At 34.3% G+C, this 17,208-nt stretch overlaps 1 protein-coding gene across 3 annotated transcripts; it reads left to right on the top strand.

Moving 5' to 3' along the window:
- The first annotated feature begins 645 nt into the window (after positions 1-645).
- On the top strand, positions 646-13,837 carry LOC128189096 (microprocessor complex subunit DGCR8-like). 3 transcript variants are annotated; one of them, XM_052860556.1, is made up of 18 exons: positions 646-757; positions 1,686-1,729; positions 2,293-3,286; positions 3,599-3,741; positions 3,950-4,079; positions 4,318-4,440; positions 4,566-4,635; positions 4,802-4,862; positions 5,047-5,116; positions 5,405-5,506; positions 6,003-6,101; positions 6,210-6,289; positions 10,544-10,644; positions 10,747-10,846; positions 10,937-10,993; positions 11,353-11,436; positions 11,550-11,660; positions 12,597-13,837. In XM_052860556.1, exons 3-18 carry the CDS (start codon positions 2,353-2,355, stop codon positions 12,672-12,674), a joined length of 2,343 nt encoding a protein of 780 aa, XP_052716516.1. In that variant the 5' UTR covers positions 646-757; positions 1,686-1,729; positions 2,293-2,352; the 3' UTR covers positions 12,675-13,837. The 3 variants fall into 3 exon arrangements, with proteins under 3 accessions (XP_052716516.1, XP_052716517.1, XP_052716518.1); XM_052860557.1 differs by having other exon boundaries at positions 656-757; positions 2,341-3,286; XM_052860558.1 differs by having other exon boundaries at positions 656-757; positions 2,238-3,286.
- The last annotated feature ends 3,371 nt before the right edge of the window (positions 13,838-17,208 follow it).

Genomic DNA, 17,208 nt, shown 5'->3' with positions numbered 1-17,208 from the left:
TGCTTGATTTTAAAAACTTTTTAAATCTTAAAAATTGAGTGATGTTAATATAAAAGGGTTACATATTTTCCCCATTTTTGCTGGTTTTAAAATTTAACAGCACTCTATTATATCAACATTTACAGAGATAAACATCTTCTTTGATCCATACAAAATATATCATGATAGCTTAATTCTACAAGGGCCCAGAATCTCAAAATTTGGTGCATGATATATTTATAGAAATAAAGACTCTATGGATTAAATTATACTTGATTAAAGACTAACAGAACAACTATATATACTTGGTAACAAGTATTTAGAAATATTTTATGCTCCTGCTGCACATGGTATTATATGTAATATTGAAAGAGGCAACTTCTTCTTTGAAGGGTCACGAAAAATAGTAGTTTTTGTGGAAAATACGTTTAACTAAGTTTAGAGTTGATTTAACCTTGACCTTTGACCCTGTGACCTTAAACCAAATGGAGTCTTCCATCTTACAGTTGTTTCCCCCGACCAACGAACGAAAGGAAGGATGTAAAAGATTATGTCCCTATTATAAAAGGAGCTACTGACTGAGAAACTACAGATGTTGATAAAATGTAAAGTAAGCATGCCCAACAAATGCACCACGACTCGTAATTTGCAGCGCGTTTTGAGTACGACTTACTCATTATGAATCCTTGACGTCACTTCCTTAATTTCCAGAACGAGATGCGAATGAAAATATTATAATATGTGAAATTCTCGGGAGAAATCAACCCAAATTTCTCATGTATGTTCATTTTAGCTTATTTACTTAATTTTTGGTCATTGCCTGGCCAGGTAGATATGAAATATGACGATGTATTTGATGTTTAAAACAGGGCTGGTAGGGTGTTGCAAAACTCACATGGCGTTACAGAAGGTCGCTGAAAAAATGTCTCTGCTAAAATGATTTATAAGAAATAGAATAAAATACCGGAAAAATTACCTTCAGACATCACATATCCTTTCTTTTGAGATGCACACACACGACTAACGCGTGCTCTTTAGCCTGGAAAATAAAAATGCGCATTATTTGGGTTTGACACAGCCCACTTTATAGTGATTTTTTTTTAACTCTCATTCGTTGCTCAAATGCCAATATGGTACATCTATTTTAATATTTCAAACAGGATTCAAAAGTTATTTGTTTTTATTTTGTCTACTCTGGGAAAAAAATGCATCGTGTTAACTATCGAAAAGGTGGGTCATGACCAACCTACATGTAGATTAATTAATTCATATGCACAAGTTTCTCCAAGGTTGCAAGGGAGTTCGTCAAGTTCTAACAATTGTTCACCATATCTTAACTTTAGTGCATATCAATATATGTTTCAATTTCAATTGAGCTATTTATCTTTATGCCAAGTTTTGTATGAGCAGGGATGTAATGATGTATATACTACGTGGTATATAAATTATTCTATTTGTTTGCAAATTGTGACTTAAACTTATCCAATGTTTAATGTAGATTGAAGGAAGTGTATTCTAATTAACTTTTTACGAACAAAAAAATTGTGAACTTTTGATATAAACCTCTGTCATTTGCTAAGAATGACACTCCTATATAGTATACTGGTATATTCCCACCTAGATTATGAATTGTACGCGTTTCTTAGTATGCACGTTTTTTTTTAGACTAAGTTGAACTTACATTTTGATATGCTGGTTCTTTTCAGGTTAGCAGTTACCGGTATAAGACTGTTGAAGTTGTTTGGTGCAGGTAATGGGCTGAAATACGATTAACACCTGTTTTGTTTTTAACAAAGAAAAAGATGTGCATACAGCATACGTCTGTTTAGTTTAGAAAACTGCACTTAGTGATACATTATAATCACTTGCTATGTACATTGTACATAAACTCATTATTACATACACATTCAGTATCAGGCCTTTATGAAAGTTATGATTAAACAGTAACTATTGTCAATGTTCAGAAAACTTGCTGTAATCAGCTTGTCAAGAATATATAATCCCAGGACAAGGAAAAATGGAATTTAATCATGTGTAGTGAAATTGCTATACTTGTTGGTACTGATTTTATTTGAAATTCAGTTCATTAGTTCATTTAATCATAGCATGTCATCTTTCATTCATCTTAAATATCATGCCTTGCAGATTTGTACTGGCAAAGTTAGGGAGAGTGATTAAATCTCTAGCTGTATCAGTACAATCGAGCAGTGCATCTTCCTCAACTTCTGATGGCTTTCATATTTCTTTTTAATTGGAAGAAAAGCACAGTTGATTGAATCGGCCAAGCTGCAATCATTTGTTTCTCTTACTCAGCTTGTTGATGGCCTTCGTAGATAACGTCTCTATTGTCAAATTTCCCAGTGAAAGCTAAGGATGGAGGAATTTTGCGAAAAAGAACCACCTACATCAACTCGAACGTCCAATCCACATTGTGATAGGTTGGACTTTGAAAATGATGATGGTGGGAGTAATGCTGCAGATCAGTCTTTTGAGCTCAGTGATGCTCAAGACTCGGACTCGGAAGGAGATCTGGAGGAAGGCGAGATTCAGTCAGAGGCAGATACAAACGAGGAGGACTCAAAATTTCTCTGTGGGGTCAAAGGTAGTTCAGATAGTGATATCAATAAGAAACCTCATATACCAAACTTTAACATAGTCAAATATAAACAGTCTGATGAAAATGACAGTCCCGCAAGTAGTAGCATGTTGGACTCGAGTACAGACCAGTTTAAAACTGAGTCCTCTGATATGGCCCCTGATAATTATATCAAGAGTGATATGGAGTCGAGCGATGGGGAAATCTATTCAGCGAGTGAGGATAACCAGATTTCAGAAGACAGGGAACAGTCAGTTGATTTGTATGACATTGTGTTTGATTTCAAGTCAGAGAAAGATCAGAGTACTGCTGATTCCTTAGATGATACTCTTACAGAGGATGTTAGTGAGAGTGTGGGTAAAAAAAGAAAACACACAGACATAGAAAACGATCATAGCAAAAGTCAAAACAATGAAGGGGGCCCTGTTGCCAAAAAATCAAAAGGAGACCAGGCAACAGTGGGGGGTAGCAGCTCAGATGGTGGAAATCTCCAGGAGAATGGCTTGACACATGAGTTTGATGTTATTGATGAAACCAATGAGGAGGGAGGTGACAATTATGAACAGGATGTTGGGGATTATGATAGTGATGAAGATGACTTGGATGACAATGAAATTTATGCATGGTTAGAGGAGGGTGTCAATAAAAAGTCAGTCAAGCTTGATGATGAAGACGAGGGACCATCTCAAAGGGAGAAACTTGTACTACAAGGTACAGTACCCATTGATCTTAATATGTTGTCAGGGTTGTCTCTAAAAATTGAAGTAGAAGGAGGAAATGAAAAAGTAGAAGGGGGTCTGGGGGTCTTGCTTATAGCTACATTGTGCTTGAAATGCAAAAAAGCCGGGTAATTAAGGCATTATAGGCGTGGAAATTCCCCGCCTCCCAGGTCTTAGAGACAACCCTGTGTTGTACATTTATGTTTAATCAGAGTTGTAACTTTTGCTTCTATCCCATGATCATACCTAACAACTGTATTAAGAAAACATTATTCTGTGTGCATTGTGAGTTATGTTTTTACAGAAAAGGGAAGTGACCCCTTTGACATGCTGCCCGAAGGCTGGGTGTTGGTCACACATAACAGTGGTATGCCGGTGTATCTTCACAAGCAATCCAGGGTTGTCACATTTTCCAAACCATACTTTATAGGTCCAGGCAGTGTTAGGGTAAGTCTTAGAATGTCACTGTATTGGCACATCATGTTTTTTTTTTGTTTACATAACTTTACAATTTCTTTGAGTATTACATCAGTTTGTAGAAATATGTAGTAGAATACTGGTACTCATTTAAGAAAAAACAACAAGTACGTGGTATGCATCACTTGAAGGATATTGTATGGGAGAATACATTGTATTACTCTATTGATTTCTTCAGAAACACAACATTCCTGTGAGTGCCATTCCATGTCTGTACTACAGAAGGGAGAAAGACAGAGAAGCCAAGGAGAAAGCAGAGAAAGAAGCTGCTGGCGCTAATTCCACTGGTCATAATGGAGATAACACCAGTAAGAACAAATAATCAGCTGTCGGGCTTAATGTTGATTTTATTTTTTATCTGTAGCAATATCATATGTTATTCATTTCGAAATCAATGAAATTTTTATATTCACTGAAGTGAATTTTAACCAGTTTTAAAGATTAAAGAACACAGTGGAAATAAAATGAATTTAAAAAAGCCTTTTCATTTTTATTCTTTATATAAATCATTTATAATTTGACCTGATTAATAATGTATTACAATAGATGCAGAAAGTACAACAGAAAATCAATCTAATAAAAAGTCGAGTGATCCCTCCCAGCCTACATTAGCCAGTCTACCTGTAAAGATAGAGTATGCTGAGGAAAGAGAGAAAGAAAACTCGCTAGGTACAGTTTAAATATTCGGAAACTCCACAAAAATTTCTATTTTCTATATACATACCGTATGAGATGTGAAAAAAATTATATATAAAGTTAATGATAACACCTGGTTGAATGAATTTTTTTCCCAGAACCTGAAGAGTTGAGAAAATACTGTGAATCTCTGTTTGAGTTTAGGAAAATTACAGTCAACAAATTCAAGTAAGTCAGCCTTGTACTGTGATTACAAGCAACAAATAACAAATATTACTCAGTAAAAAAGATTTTACAAGATTTCTTAAAAGAGTTTGTTGTCAGAATTTTTTTCTCATCCTATTTTTGATAGTTTTAGAATTAAAGGTTACATGCAGATCTTAAAATTTTGTAGAACCTGGAAAGATAGAAGAAGACACCTGAACAATGTTAAAAAACAGTCCCGACCTGCTCTGGTTTGTATTGTTCTGGAGGTTGTCAAACTTGAGTCGGAGTAAAAATTTTATTGTTTCGACAGGTTTTTTTTTTGTCAGCATTATTTATATGTGTTATTACATAGTGAGTTAAATGTCTTTGTTTTGATTCAGTTTTAGTGAGTTATGCTTTATTGTTTTGATTCAATTGTGGTATATATTTCAGCCGTCCAACACCAAACTCATTACCTGTAAAGTCCCCACTGACAAGGGAGATCATAAACCAAGAAAGAAAGGTAAAACTTATTCTGCCGGTACAGACCATCATAGTAGTCAACATACAACAATCATATGTAATATCTAATGAATTTTTACTTTGATTGTTAAAATCTTAGTACCGGTACATTGTGAGAGTGTGAAGGGTTTATCGTGTACATGTAATAAATTATTCATCTTTTGGCTTTCTGATATTCATGATTATTATATTCAGTTACTGGGTTTGTTTTCTCACTATACAACTTTATATTGACAAATAGTTTGCTGTATGAAGCAGTGTCGTACATGGTTATGTTTTTGTTTTGTAGAATTTGTTCTGAACCCCACAGGGAAATCCTATGTGTGTATCCTGCATGAATATGCACAACACACACTACGAGTACAGCCCCGCTATGTTTTCAAAGAACTTGGTAAGATCAAGCATGCAAATTCACTGAATTCATGTATGTATATTTGTTGTACAAACTACAGATATATTTAGCAGTAAAACTGCATGATTTTTATGCCAATCCTTGTACATGTACATGGCTAGGCACTCCAGTGTTCATTATGTTCATTTTCTGTTGGACATTTTTATCAAACTTGATACTTTCTGACAATGACCTCCCCTGTGATCTTTAATATTCCTTATATTACAAATACCTGAGTATCTTAGAAACTATTGCTGTATAATAGCTACAGTATATTTTCGAAGATGATATCCGAGAATTCAACTGTGCCATAATTTTTGGCCTTAACCTGCAATACATTGAGCATCATTATATATTTTACAATTGGTTTAGATTGTAAAATTAAAACCCAGATTTAGTGTCAAAAAATGTAACATTGGGTAGGGAACAAATTAAATAAAATTCATTTGTATTCCATTGCTACAAATATTTTAAGTGGATTTTTTTCCATTCACAGAAAATGCTCAAAATCCTTACAGTGCTACTATTATCATCAATGAAATAGAATATGGCACTGGCTTTGCAGGAAGTAAGCGAGCTGCCAAAATGGAGGCAGGTAAGAATATGAACACAGAAAAAACTCTTTTACATTAAAAATAAAATGAAAATTGAATTTTTCAGCATAAATCTTATTTGGAACGAAATTGAACCTTTTCCTTTGCAGCCAAAGCAACACTGAGCATACTTATTCCAGAAATGTCCAAGTTGATTGAGAAACAAGTTGAAGAGGAAGAGGATCTCTCGGTAACTTTTTCCCCGTTAACTATTTTATCTATTTGATATGCATAATTTTCAAACATTTGCCATGTTTTGGCTCTAAACAGTTTACATACTGGCAGATCATTAGTCACATCCTTGAAAGAATGATTTCACATTTTGATTTGGATTGTTTTTCATGTTCATGAATGACTTTGTAATATAGACCGAAAGGCCTCTACACTTGTCACAAAAAGCAGATTGATGCTTCCAAGTTGTTGATTTCTGCAATGTGAAATCATCTAAATTGACAGATTTGTTTGTCATTTGAACATTTCAAAGCAACTTGGCCTCATCATTTATCATCGGAGTTTACACGCTGTAAAATGATGGTTTGTTTCATTCATGGATATTGCATGTTATACCCTAAGCAGTAGTTTTCTCTATCATATAAGAGATATTTCTATTCCAAAAATGACGTACAAAGTCTACACAAATTTTACATAAAAGGATAATACAGATTCACCTGATGTCATAGTGGGTATGATTGTATTAGACTGATGTTTGCTAGAAATAGTTTGTTAACTGGGTTTTCCAACGGAAAAATCCGGTTATTAAAATGGTGAAAATGGTGGGCGGCTGCCAAAAGGGTACCCTTATTGTACGGATAACTCCTCCTACAGTTTTCAAGATAGGAAGTTGTTCTTTTGCAGATCAATTGTACATATATCATAGGTGTGCATATTGCTAGGATTTTGATTTCTGATAATTTATGAAAAATATACCAGCTTTTGAACTTAGTCATTTTTTGGCAAAATATTGCATATAGGGTACCCTCATTGTACGGATAACTCCTCCTACAGTTTTTAGCTCACCTGAGCTGAAAGCTCAAGTGAGCTATTCCGATCACTTTTTGTCCGTCGTCCGTCTGTCCGTCCGTCCGTCCGTCTGTCCGTCCGTCTGTCTGTCCGTCTGTAAACTTTTTACATTTTGAACTTCTTCTCTAAAACCGCTTATCCAATTTCAACCAAATTTGGCACAAAGCATCCTTATGGGAGGGCGAATATAAATTGCAGAAATAAAAGTCCGATCTGTATTCAAAGCGGAGAAAACCTTAAAACTGTAGAAAAAGGGGGGTGCATTTTTAAAAATCTTCTTCTCAAGAACTACTGATTCCAATTCAACGTAGTTTAGCATAAATTATCCTTATGGGAAGGAAAATATAAATTGCAAAAATTAAGGTCTAATTCTGTTTCAAATCTGAGTTATTACGAAAATAATAATAAAGGAAAGTTTAATAGCCTCGGATTCGGCATCCGGTAAAATGGGTAGACAAGACTTGGCCTGGGCAAAACAAAAGATAAGCAGTTATCAATCTGCCAATCTCATTGAAATTTCAGGATATTTGATGGACCAGTATATTTGTATTTGCTGTAAATATTGCTGCAAAATAATGCGTATTTGGAATTGACGATTGCCGATCTGCCCCGGCTTTTATTTTGCCACGGCCCGGTTTTGCTTACCCATTTTACCAAGACTCGTATTCCATACTTCTAAAACGAGGTTCTTTGTTTAAAGCAGCCATGACATTATACGAAAAAGGGTCGATCTGACTATGATGAATTTGCTTGTTGTGCAACAGTTCGCGTATGAAGGGAAATTTTTGAAACATGAAAAATATATTGGTGCCGATTTTGTGAAGTAAATTGAGGCTAAATATTTCAATGCGTTGACAGTTTTCACACATGACGTTGATGTTAGCTTGTTCTGATTTTCGTTTCGTTTTCATTATTTATGCTTTGTAACCTGGAAACTGTCGTCTGTATTTCGTGATTTTTACGTATCAAATCAAACAGAGACTTCGGTAAATCAAACAGTTACGTTAACTGTTTACCTGCGCAAATTAAGCAAAATCTGATGTAGGAGTACTGAAATACAATTCATTCTATCGGTAATTCGGCATTATTTTTTGCGTAATGGTAGATTAATGCAATAGGTTTTTGTTGAGATGCTCGGCATTTTCTCTAGTTTATTCAGTTTAAATAGAGTTTGATATCGCTTACGGAAATATGTAGGTATATACATGTATATATATGATTCATTTCGAAAAAATAAATTGTGTTCTTTATTTGTTATGCATGTAGTACATGTTTCTTGTGTTTAATTGTTAACAATTTCTATTTACTAACCATTTTTGAGTGTTTGCTTCGAATTATAAGCAAGATACAGAGATTTGCTAACAATTCTATGTTTGTACACAGATCTTAAAAGCTAAAGATTAAATCAAAGTACTGATAGTACTGAAAAGCGCTAACCCAGCTTCTGTATGTATATAACAGATATATGTATATAGCATTTCAGCTTCTGTATACGCACTATATTTCCTCATCACTGCATGACAGTCCCTGCAATGATGTATGTAAGCCCCGTACATTAATTTCACAATAACCCGTAAATTAGATTCACAATAGCCCGTGCAGTTATGTGCATAAACCCCTGAAACTGGTTCCCTAACCAGTTTAATTGGTGTATACTTTTGCTTAGAGGGGGCGGTTATTCGATGCACCGGAAGTTGAAGTTGGCCAGGAAAGCTGACACTTGTGTGGATGCATCCTTATGTAGTGAAGATTCAAATTTGTGAAAATCATGACCCCCGGGGGTAGGTTTGGGCCACAATGGGAGATCGACGTTTTACATAGGAATATGCACAGTTAATCTTTAAAAATCTTCTTCTCAGAAACTAATCAGCCAGGAAAGCTGACACATGTGTGGATGCATCCTCAGGTAGTGTAAATTCAAAGTTGTAAAAATCATGACCCTCGGGGGTAGGGTTGGGCCACAATGGGGGATCGAAGTTTAACATAGGAATATATACAGTAAATCTTTAAAAATCTTCTTCTCAGTAACTAATTCGAAGGCAAAGCTAGAACTTGTGTGGAAGCATCCTCAGGTAGTGAAGATTCAAAGTTGTGAAAATCATGACCCCTGGGGGTAGGTTGGGGCCACAATGGGGGATTGAAGTTAAACATATGATTATATACAGTAAATCTTTAAAAATCTTCTTCTCAGAAACTAATTAGCCAGGAAAGCTAAAACTTGTGTGGAAGCATCCTCAGTTAGTGTAGATTCAAATTTGTGAAAAGCATGACCCCTGGGGGTAGGTTTGGGCCACAATGGGAGGTCGATGTTTTACATAGGAATAAACAGAGTCATCTTTAAAAATCTTCTTCTCAGAAACTAATCAGCCAGGAAAGCTGGAACTTGTGTGAAAGCATCCTCAGGTAGTGTAGATTCAAAGGTGTGAAAATAATGATCCCCAGGGGTAGGGTGGGGCCACAATGGGGGGGGGGGTCAAAGTTTAACAAAGGAATTTATAGGGTAAATCTTTAAAAATCTTCTCAGAAACTAATCATCCAGATGATTCTTTATAATTGTTAAGACTTTGGCCCCAGGACAATTCTTTGGCCTCACGAGAAGATTGAGAGTTTACTGTACGTTTATATCCCATATATAAACTATTGTTAGGGATCTTTTTGAGAACTGCAATACTCAACACATGATATGACTATAAAATCATCCTGTTAGAAAAGGGACTAATGATTATAAACATAAGAATATCCAGGGGAAAATGGATTTTATTTATACAGGATTTACATGAATTATTGTATATTGTCCAGATAGTTTGTATTATGACTCCATTGAGCTGATTTTATCATACCTATTGTTCCTCAGGTGAGCGATGTGGCCCATGGGCCTCTTGTCAAGATAGGACATTGTTCTTTTGCAGATCAGTTGTACATATATCAGAGGTGTGCATATTTTGGCAAAATGTTGCATATAGGGTACTGCATTTCACTGGAGACAGGTTGACATGGATTATGGATACAGTTCACATAAAAGAAAACCCGGTTTGCTGTCACATTGACAGCTTTTCACTTGTTTTGGCAAATGGAAAATAAACTGGCATATATATTTTCCTCGAATCTTTTGTACAAAAATTGATGAAAAATGTGGACTGAATTAGCATTTGGGGATGAAATCAAACAAGTTTCTTTTTGTTTACATTTTTAACTGTACGTGACGAACGCACATTGTATTTTTGTGTAACCTAACACAAATTATTTCTATATACTACAAATATTACTATCTTATAAAAAAGATTGATTATGCTGGTGTAAATAGGCAAAAGTCTATAATTATCCAGGATAATTAGTTTGTATGGAAAATTAGTCGATAAAGTCAGACGAATCAGCTTAAAGTCAGTAAAGGACAAGGACATTATGTTGTTGTTTTTATTTTCAGTTTTTCGATGATATTAAGATTGAGGACCCAAGAGTTTATGAGTTGTGCAATAAATCTGGTCAACCTAGTCCATTTCAGATATTATTAGAGTGTCTCAAAAGGTGAGTTCTGATTCTGTTTTTCTGTTACTCATTTTTAACGTGATATGGTTTGTTTGTTTTTTCATGCAAATAATTGACTTCCCTTTCTGTTCATTTTCACAGGAATTATGGCTTGGGGGACACTCAGTGTAAAATAGATGTTAAAACCTTAAAACATCAAAAGAGTGAATACACGCTTTCTGTTGGAAAACATTCTGTTACTGTAAGTCTTTTTTAAATATCTTACTCAATGGTTGATAGAAAGATATTGGGGTTCATCCTTTCCTAAAAACATGTTTTAACTGCATTGCAGGTGGTGTGTAAAAACAAGCGGGAGGGCAAACAGAGTGCTGCTCAGGCCATGCTGAAGGTAACAGTGCTTGTCTGTATCAGTGTTATACACTCTGTTTAAAGTCAGGGAGCATGGCGACGTCCTTCACTCAAATAACCTTCTGTGATGCTCCTTTTTGTCTCAAAAATAAAAAGAATTCCTAAATTCATGTATTTGTTGGAGGTCATGGTTAGGTTGTGAGGCTTAAAAGTTTAAATTTGATACTCTTATTTTGTTGATGCTCATGTGTTCATTCACATGACCATCATATTTGAAGAGCTAGTGGAAGGTTTAACTTTAACCAGGCTATTACTGGTAGTTATTGTATGATCCTAAATTTTGAATATGTTAATATTACTTATTTTCATATGCTGTGCATTGTCTTTTTTTCGGAACAGCAACTTCATCCACATATCTACAGTCTCGGTGCTTTGTTACGGTTGTATGGAAGATCTTCCTGGAAGAGTGTCAAAGAGAAAAAGGTTTATTATTCGTTAAATCAAGTTTTATAAGCACAATTTTCAATAAATACCTGTTTATAGTTGCATGGGTTGTAAAATGTAATATAAATGTAACAATCTTCTATTGTTTGTAGAAAGAAGAGCATGCAATTACTGGATTGCAGTCCCAAGTTCGATCAAAGAGGCCAAATGAACCACTGCTACAGAAGTTAAAGGAGGAAATGATGAAAATTCAAATGCAAAGGGTAAAGTTATGTTGCAAATGTAGGACTCCAAAGTGCAATGGTGCTCCAAAACCTGATGGTCACGCCAAAGTCCGATGGTCTGCACCAAAGTCCCATGGTTACAATTAGACTCACATATAAAAAGCACAAATCTTGTTTCTTTTGTTCATACGGTCCGTCTCTATGTGTCACAATAAATTTTGGTAAGCCCTTTTAAATAAAATTCTTTTAAATTGAATTGAAAATAAAGAGGGAAAACTCAGCTTATGGTCATAACTATATTAATCAAACAGACACTTCCCAAAGTTCTCGACATGTTTCTTAGATTTAATTGTCTTCGAATAATTCCAAGCAAATTTTAAAAGTGCAACAGGTATTTGGACTCATTCTTGTTTTTTCGTTTCTGCAGTCCTCTACCATAAACACATTCCAGTCAAAATCATGACGAATGTTCCACCTGTAGTACACGGTATTTTACACCTCACTTCAAGCTGTTCCAGACTGGACCATTAGTCCGAACAGCCTGACGCTGCCATTTTGTTGTTTTTAAATTCTTAGTATGATGTTAATGACGGCGTCATGACATGCATCACAAACATCTTTATTCTGTCACCATCCGACATTGGTGTCCCTTTCGGCAACATACCATTTGACTTTGGTGCAGATTATCAGACTTTAATGAGACCATCAGACTTTCATGTGATCATCGGACTTTGAAGTCTTACATATATATACATAAAATATACATATAGAGTAGGGTAACAAATTATAGTATAAAATTCTGCTGTATTGTAGAACTCATAGGAGGGTAAAAGGTGGAAGGTACAAGGGGAAAGGGTGGGGGGAGTTAAAAGGAGACTCGGTTGAGCAGTTTGACTTTTTATCAATCCAAGTGTAGAGTGATCTGTCACTTTCATTTTTTAACAAGAGCTAATCATTGCTATGGTTTATCTACAGGAGTCAGTGAAAACTAAGGGAAAGTTCCGTGTGGACACGAAGGCTCTGTCTGGTCCAGTGACGTGTATAGACCTGTAGAATCTCCCTCAGTTCTCAGCTGTTGGACAAACAAACCTGCAGAGCAGGTCGTAACTACCATGTACTCAGTGTTCTTGTATTGAAACATGTGGACCTGGACCATGATCATATTTGGAATTCATCTTTATTTTAAAATTTGAGAAATGTATTTGTGCTGGTGCATGTAATTTATTCAAACTTTGCATTCGGTATATATTGATTTATTTGATTTAACAGTTTATGAATTATATTGAAACATTTGAAGTTATTAAGTATATACACTATATTAATGAACTATAAATGCAAATAATTTCATCAATTTGCAAGCTTGATTTTCAAAAAGAGTGATTATTTTGGGGGTCTATATACAAATAGCAATGTGTGTCTATAGGTGTCTGTATCTTGTGAAGTTATTCTCTAATGTTGTTTTGGAATCATTTACTGGTATGCTAAGATGAGAGTGTTTATATATCTTTTAGAATCCAATGATTTGCTGCTGTTGAACAAAATTTTTTGAAATGGATAAAAAAAATCTTGTTATAATTTCAACCAATTTCATACGTAATTAAATGTTAAAATTTTAATGGTTTGATTGATCATGTACTTGTATGGTGTTTGAATGTATACAACAGTTTTGTGAACACACATATTTATTGTCCTCTTTGTGTGCATCATTCTACTGGTAAATGTTTTTATGCACTGGGTTTTATAGCAAAAGGCGACATTCTGTAGTATGGAGAACAATGTGTACAATTGTCTTAAATTTAAGAATCTTATGTTTGTGTGGAGCAATGGTTCTGCTTGAATGATGACTGCAAGGAACAGTTACACGAGTGTAGGATTTTGAAGAATATTTGTGTTTAATAGGTAGGAATACATGTACATGCAAATCTTAACAGTGTGTATGTGTGTTATGTATGTGGAGGCAGGTGAAACACATAGTTGACCATCAGAATTTGTTAATCCACGACTTTAACCAGGCATTCCATGTAGAACCTACAGCATACACTGTCCAATAAGTCAAGAATTTCCATGTAGAACCTACAGCATACACTGTCCAATAAGTCAAGAATTTCCACTGTATAGTATTGATACTGCCATATACTGGCTGATTTCTGTGTGTATTGTTTGTCTGCTCAAAAGTCTGATCCAATGATTTGAAATAAAATGATATTTATCTATTTGATTTTATTTATTTGCAGTTTTTTTTAGCTCACCTGAACCGAAGGTTCAAGTGAACTTTTCTGATCACCCGTTGTCCGTCGTCCGTCCGTCTGTCCGTCCGTCTGTAAACTTTTCACATTTTTGACTTCTTCTCTAGAACCACCGAGCCAAATTTAACCAAATTTGGTACAAAGCATCCTTATGGAAAGGGGATTCTAAATCATTAAAATAAAGGGCACAACCCTTTTTAAAAGGGAGATAATTGCGAAACTGCGAAAATTGGGTGGTTGGGTGGGTGTCTTAAAAAAATCTTCTTCTAAAGAACCACTTTACCAGATATGCCAATATTTACACCAAAACTTGTATATATAGTGAAGATTCTAAATTGTAAAAATCGCGATCCCCGGGTCAATACTGGGGTCCCAAGAGGGGTTCAAAGATGATTAAAAAAGACAAATTTAACATAGAAATATATGGGGGAAATGTTTTTGAAAACGTATTCTCAAGGACTACAGTGCTAAAATTAGTGAGAATACTATATAAGTACCCTAGGATAGTGTAGATTCTAAATTATGAAAACTGCCGGACTAATACTACGTACGGCTCCAAAATATGTTCAAAGTTAAACATAGACTTATATAATGGGAAAATGTTTTTAAGCTGTTCTTTTTAAGAATTACAATGCTACAGTTTGTGAGATTACTATGCAATCATTTAGAGATAGTGCAGATTCTAAATTGTTTAAATCATTTTTTATTAAAAGAAGTATAAAAAAAAGAAGAGAAATTTCCATGATAAGTTTATCATAGTTAAATTATCTGAAAATACATGTTTATCGAATAGTTTTTTTGTCTTTTTGGAATTTCGATCCCGACATCAATTACTCACATATCGGGATCCAAGTGATCGGGATCAAAGATCATAAATTCAAACTAAAAGGTGTGGATCTTAGTTTTTACGAAGTTTTGATTCACAAACACACAGCAAGGAAAGATATAAAAAATGGTTATGGAAAAAAATTGGAATCCTTGATAGACTTTATCAACTATATATAGACTTTTCGTGTTTTTTGAGTTTAGTCTATATGACAGATGATCGATGAGAATGCAAAATCTAACATGCCTAATGTCCTCATCACACCTGCATATTTTTATTTGATGAATCGATAAAGAAGCTTTTAATGATTGAAATACAAAAGAGATGCCAATATCATCTTTTAATTATTTAACGAATATTTTTCAATTTTTTCAGTGAAATGGGATTTTTTTTACTGGAAATGTGTATTTTAGAGCTTAAAATTCAGTCTCATTTGATGTGTAGAATAACAATGAATAAAAACATGCCAAAGATAAAATTGTTTTTCTTTTTATCGTTTAATATATGGCAAAATCTTGAAATATATGAGGTTTACAATATTTATTCAGAGTTCACTTCATAATAAACCCATTCGAAAAAAAAAAATGATACAAGGACTATTGTTCAGGTGAGCGATTTGTGGCCCATGGGCCTCTTGTTTATATTGACCATGTTATGTACATATATATATATATATATATATTTACATTCTTCCATTAATTTCTGTGATCTTTTAATGCCTCTTAATGCAACAAACGAATCACTGCCTATGAATTTACATGTAATTTGCATACATGTAAGTACTTCCCAAACATTGATTTCATGCTGTATGTTTATAATATATTTCAAACGTTGTTACAACTCCATATTCTACAAATATTCAACACTTAAGTTCATTCTTTTGTTAACAGCAAAATTTTAAAAGTTATTTTCATGGATTATATTTTCAAGGATCATCTCATCTATCAATGTGAACCAGATTAAACCGGTTTTAGAACAGCTGTTCTTGCTGTTACTACTAACTCCCTCTGATGTGCAATTTATAGCGATTTATTTAATGAAACTATTGATTTCATCAATAAGGAAATGTGAGGATGTGCATTGAATGATTTATATTTGACGTTGTCATTTTAATAACTTTCGTCAGTTGAGCAGACAAATTATCATAACGCGCTAAAAGGCGTTATTCAGTTTGTCTCTCACCTGACGCCAGTTATTGGCACGACAACGTCAAATATAAAGCATTCAATGCTATAGTATATTTTCATAGATTAAACTAATTTCATTTTGCCATCGCAAATTTGAACTAAGGATTTAAGAAAGTGGATGTAGAAATACATCAGTCCACATTCCAGCTTCCGGTTTTATAACAAACGTTAGTGTTGATGAGTTTATAAATCAAAAGATAAAGTCTATTTTGGGCCCCGCTTTGCGGGCAACCTATACGTATACTAGCCTATACTGATTTTCTTTGCCATTGGTACAATCTGGCTGATACTTCACCCACAGAGTGCCTTTGCCCAAAGGATGCGCTATGCCATTTCTAGACCAAGGTCATATCAGACCTCGCAAAAATAATTCAGAAAGCATTAACTCTCCCCTTATCCCTATCTGGCACATACATCATGCTTCATATAGACAGAGCTTTTTGATAAGGGGTGTGTAGCGATTTTCAAATTTGAAGGTCAATGTAGCAGTACACTCTTTAAAATCTAGTTTTAGACCATACTTTTTTTCCATTGGCTTAATCTTAGTCATATTTTTTAAAAAAAAACCAAAATGCCTGTCAGTAAGGGTTATTGAGCTTATTTAAAGTTTTATGCCAACCTGAAAATTTCTATGTCATAGGTTAATGTCAAAGTGAAATCCTCTGAAATGCTTTCACCTATTTTCATTTATTTGAGCGGGGCCCTTTGAGACGGTCACCATCTCAATGATGTCTAGTTATAAATATGGATTTATTTTGAAAATCGCAATTGTTTCAAAGATATTTTGCTTTGTCAGAATTTTTTTTGAATGTCAGCGTTTACTTCACAGCGGTTTAAGAGGCTGTCATAGTTAGACGGGACCTCCAAAATTCTCCCTCAAATAAATTTTGCACTAAAATTTAATTAGGGAAATCAATAATATTATGGAATTTGTTGTAAATGTTTTAAAGGAAACATTGTAAATGAAAAAAGAAAAGGAAAACACTATCACTTAGAAGTTCTGTTAATTAATCAGTCCAAACAACAAGGACGAATAAGATGACGCGAATGCCTATACATTTTAAAATAGTTTAAAAATACACATTTTTAAAAAATGGAAAAAGTGCTTTATTTAAGGAATGAATGAAGCGGTTTATAAAGCGTAAACTGCCCCAAACCATTTTATATCGATCGTATAAAACTAATAAATATTGAATTCATTCCTTATAATTAAATTTTTTTGTTATCAATTGTTAATAAAAACAGTCATTTGATCTATAAAATGATATCAACTTGTACACAATTCAAACGTAACGTCAGGTGGATTGATACGTTTTTGACGTTAGTCT

This window comes from Crassostrea angulata, chromosome 6, assembly GCF_025612915.1.
Source record: "Crassostrea angulata isolate pt1a10 chromosome 6, ASM2561291v2, whole genome shotgun sequence".
In the NCBI taxonomy this organism is placed as follows: Eukaryota; Metazoa; Mollusca; class Bivalvia; order Ostreida; family Ostreidae; genus Magallana; species Magallana angulata.
Note: the sequence above shows the minus strand (reverse complement) of the source record. Positions and strands in the feature narration are given on the sequence as shown.

Coding starts and splice junctions, on each gene's coding strand:
- LOC128189096 (XM_052860556.1), top strand. CDS start 2,353: ATGGAGGAATTTTGCGAAAAAGAACCACCTACATCAACTCGAACGTCC. Junction 4,863..5,046: donor AACAGTCCCGACCTGCTCTG/GTTTGTATTGTT, acceptor TATATATTTCAG/CCGTCCAACACCAAACTCAT. Junction 11,437..11,549: donor AGAGTGTCAAAGAGAAAAAG/GTTTATTATTCG, acceptor TATTGTTTGTAG/AAAGAAGAGCATGCAATTAC.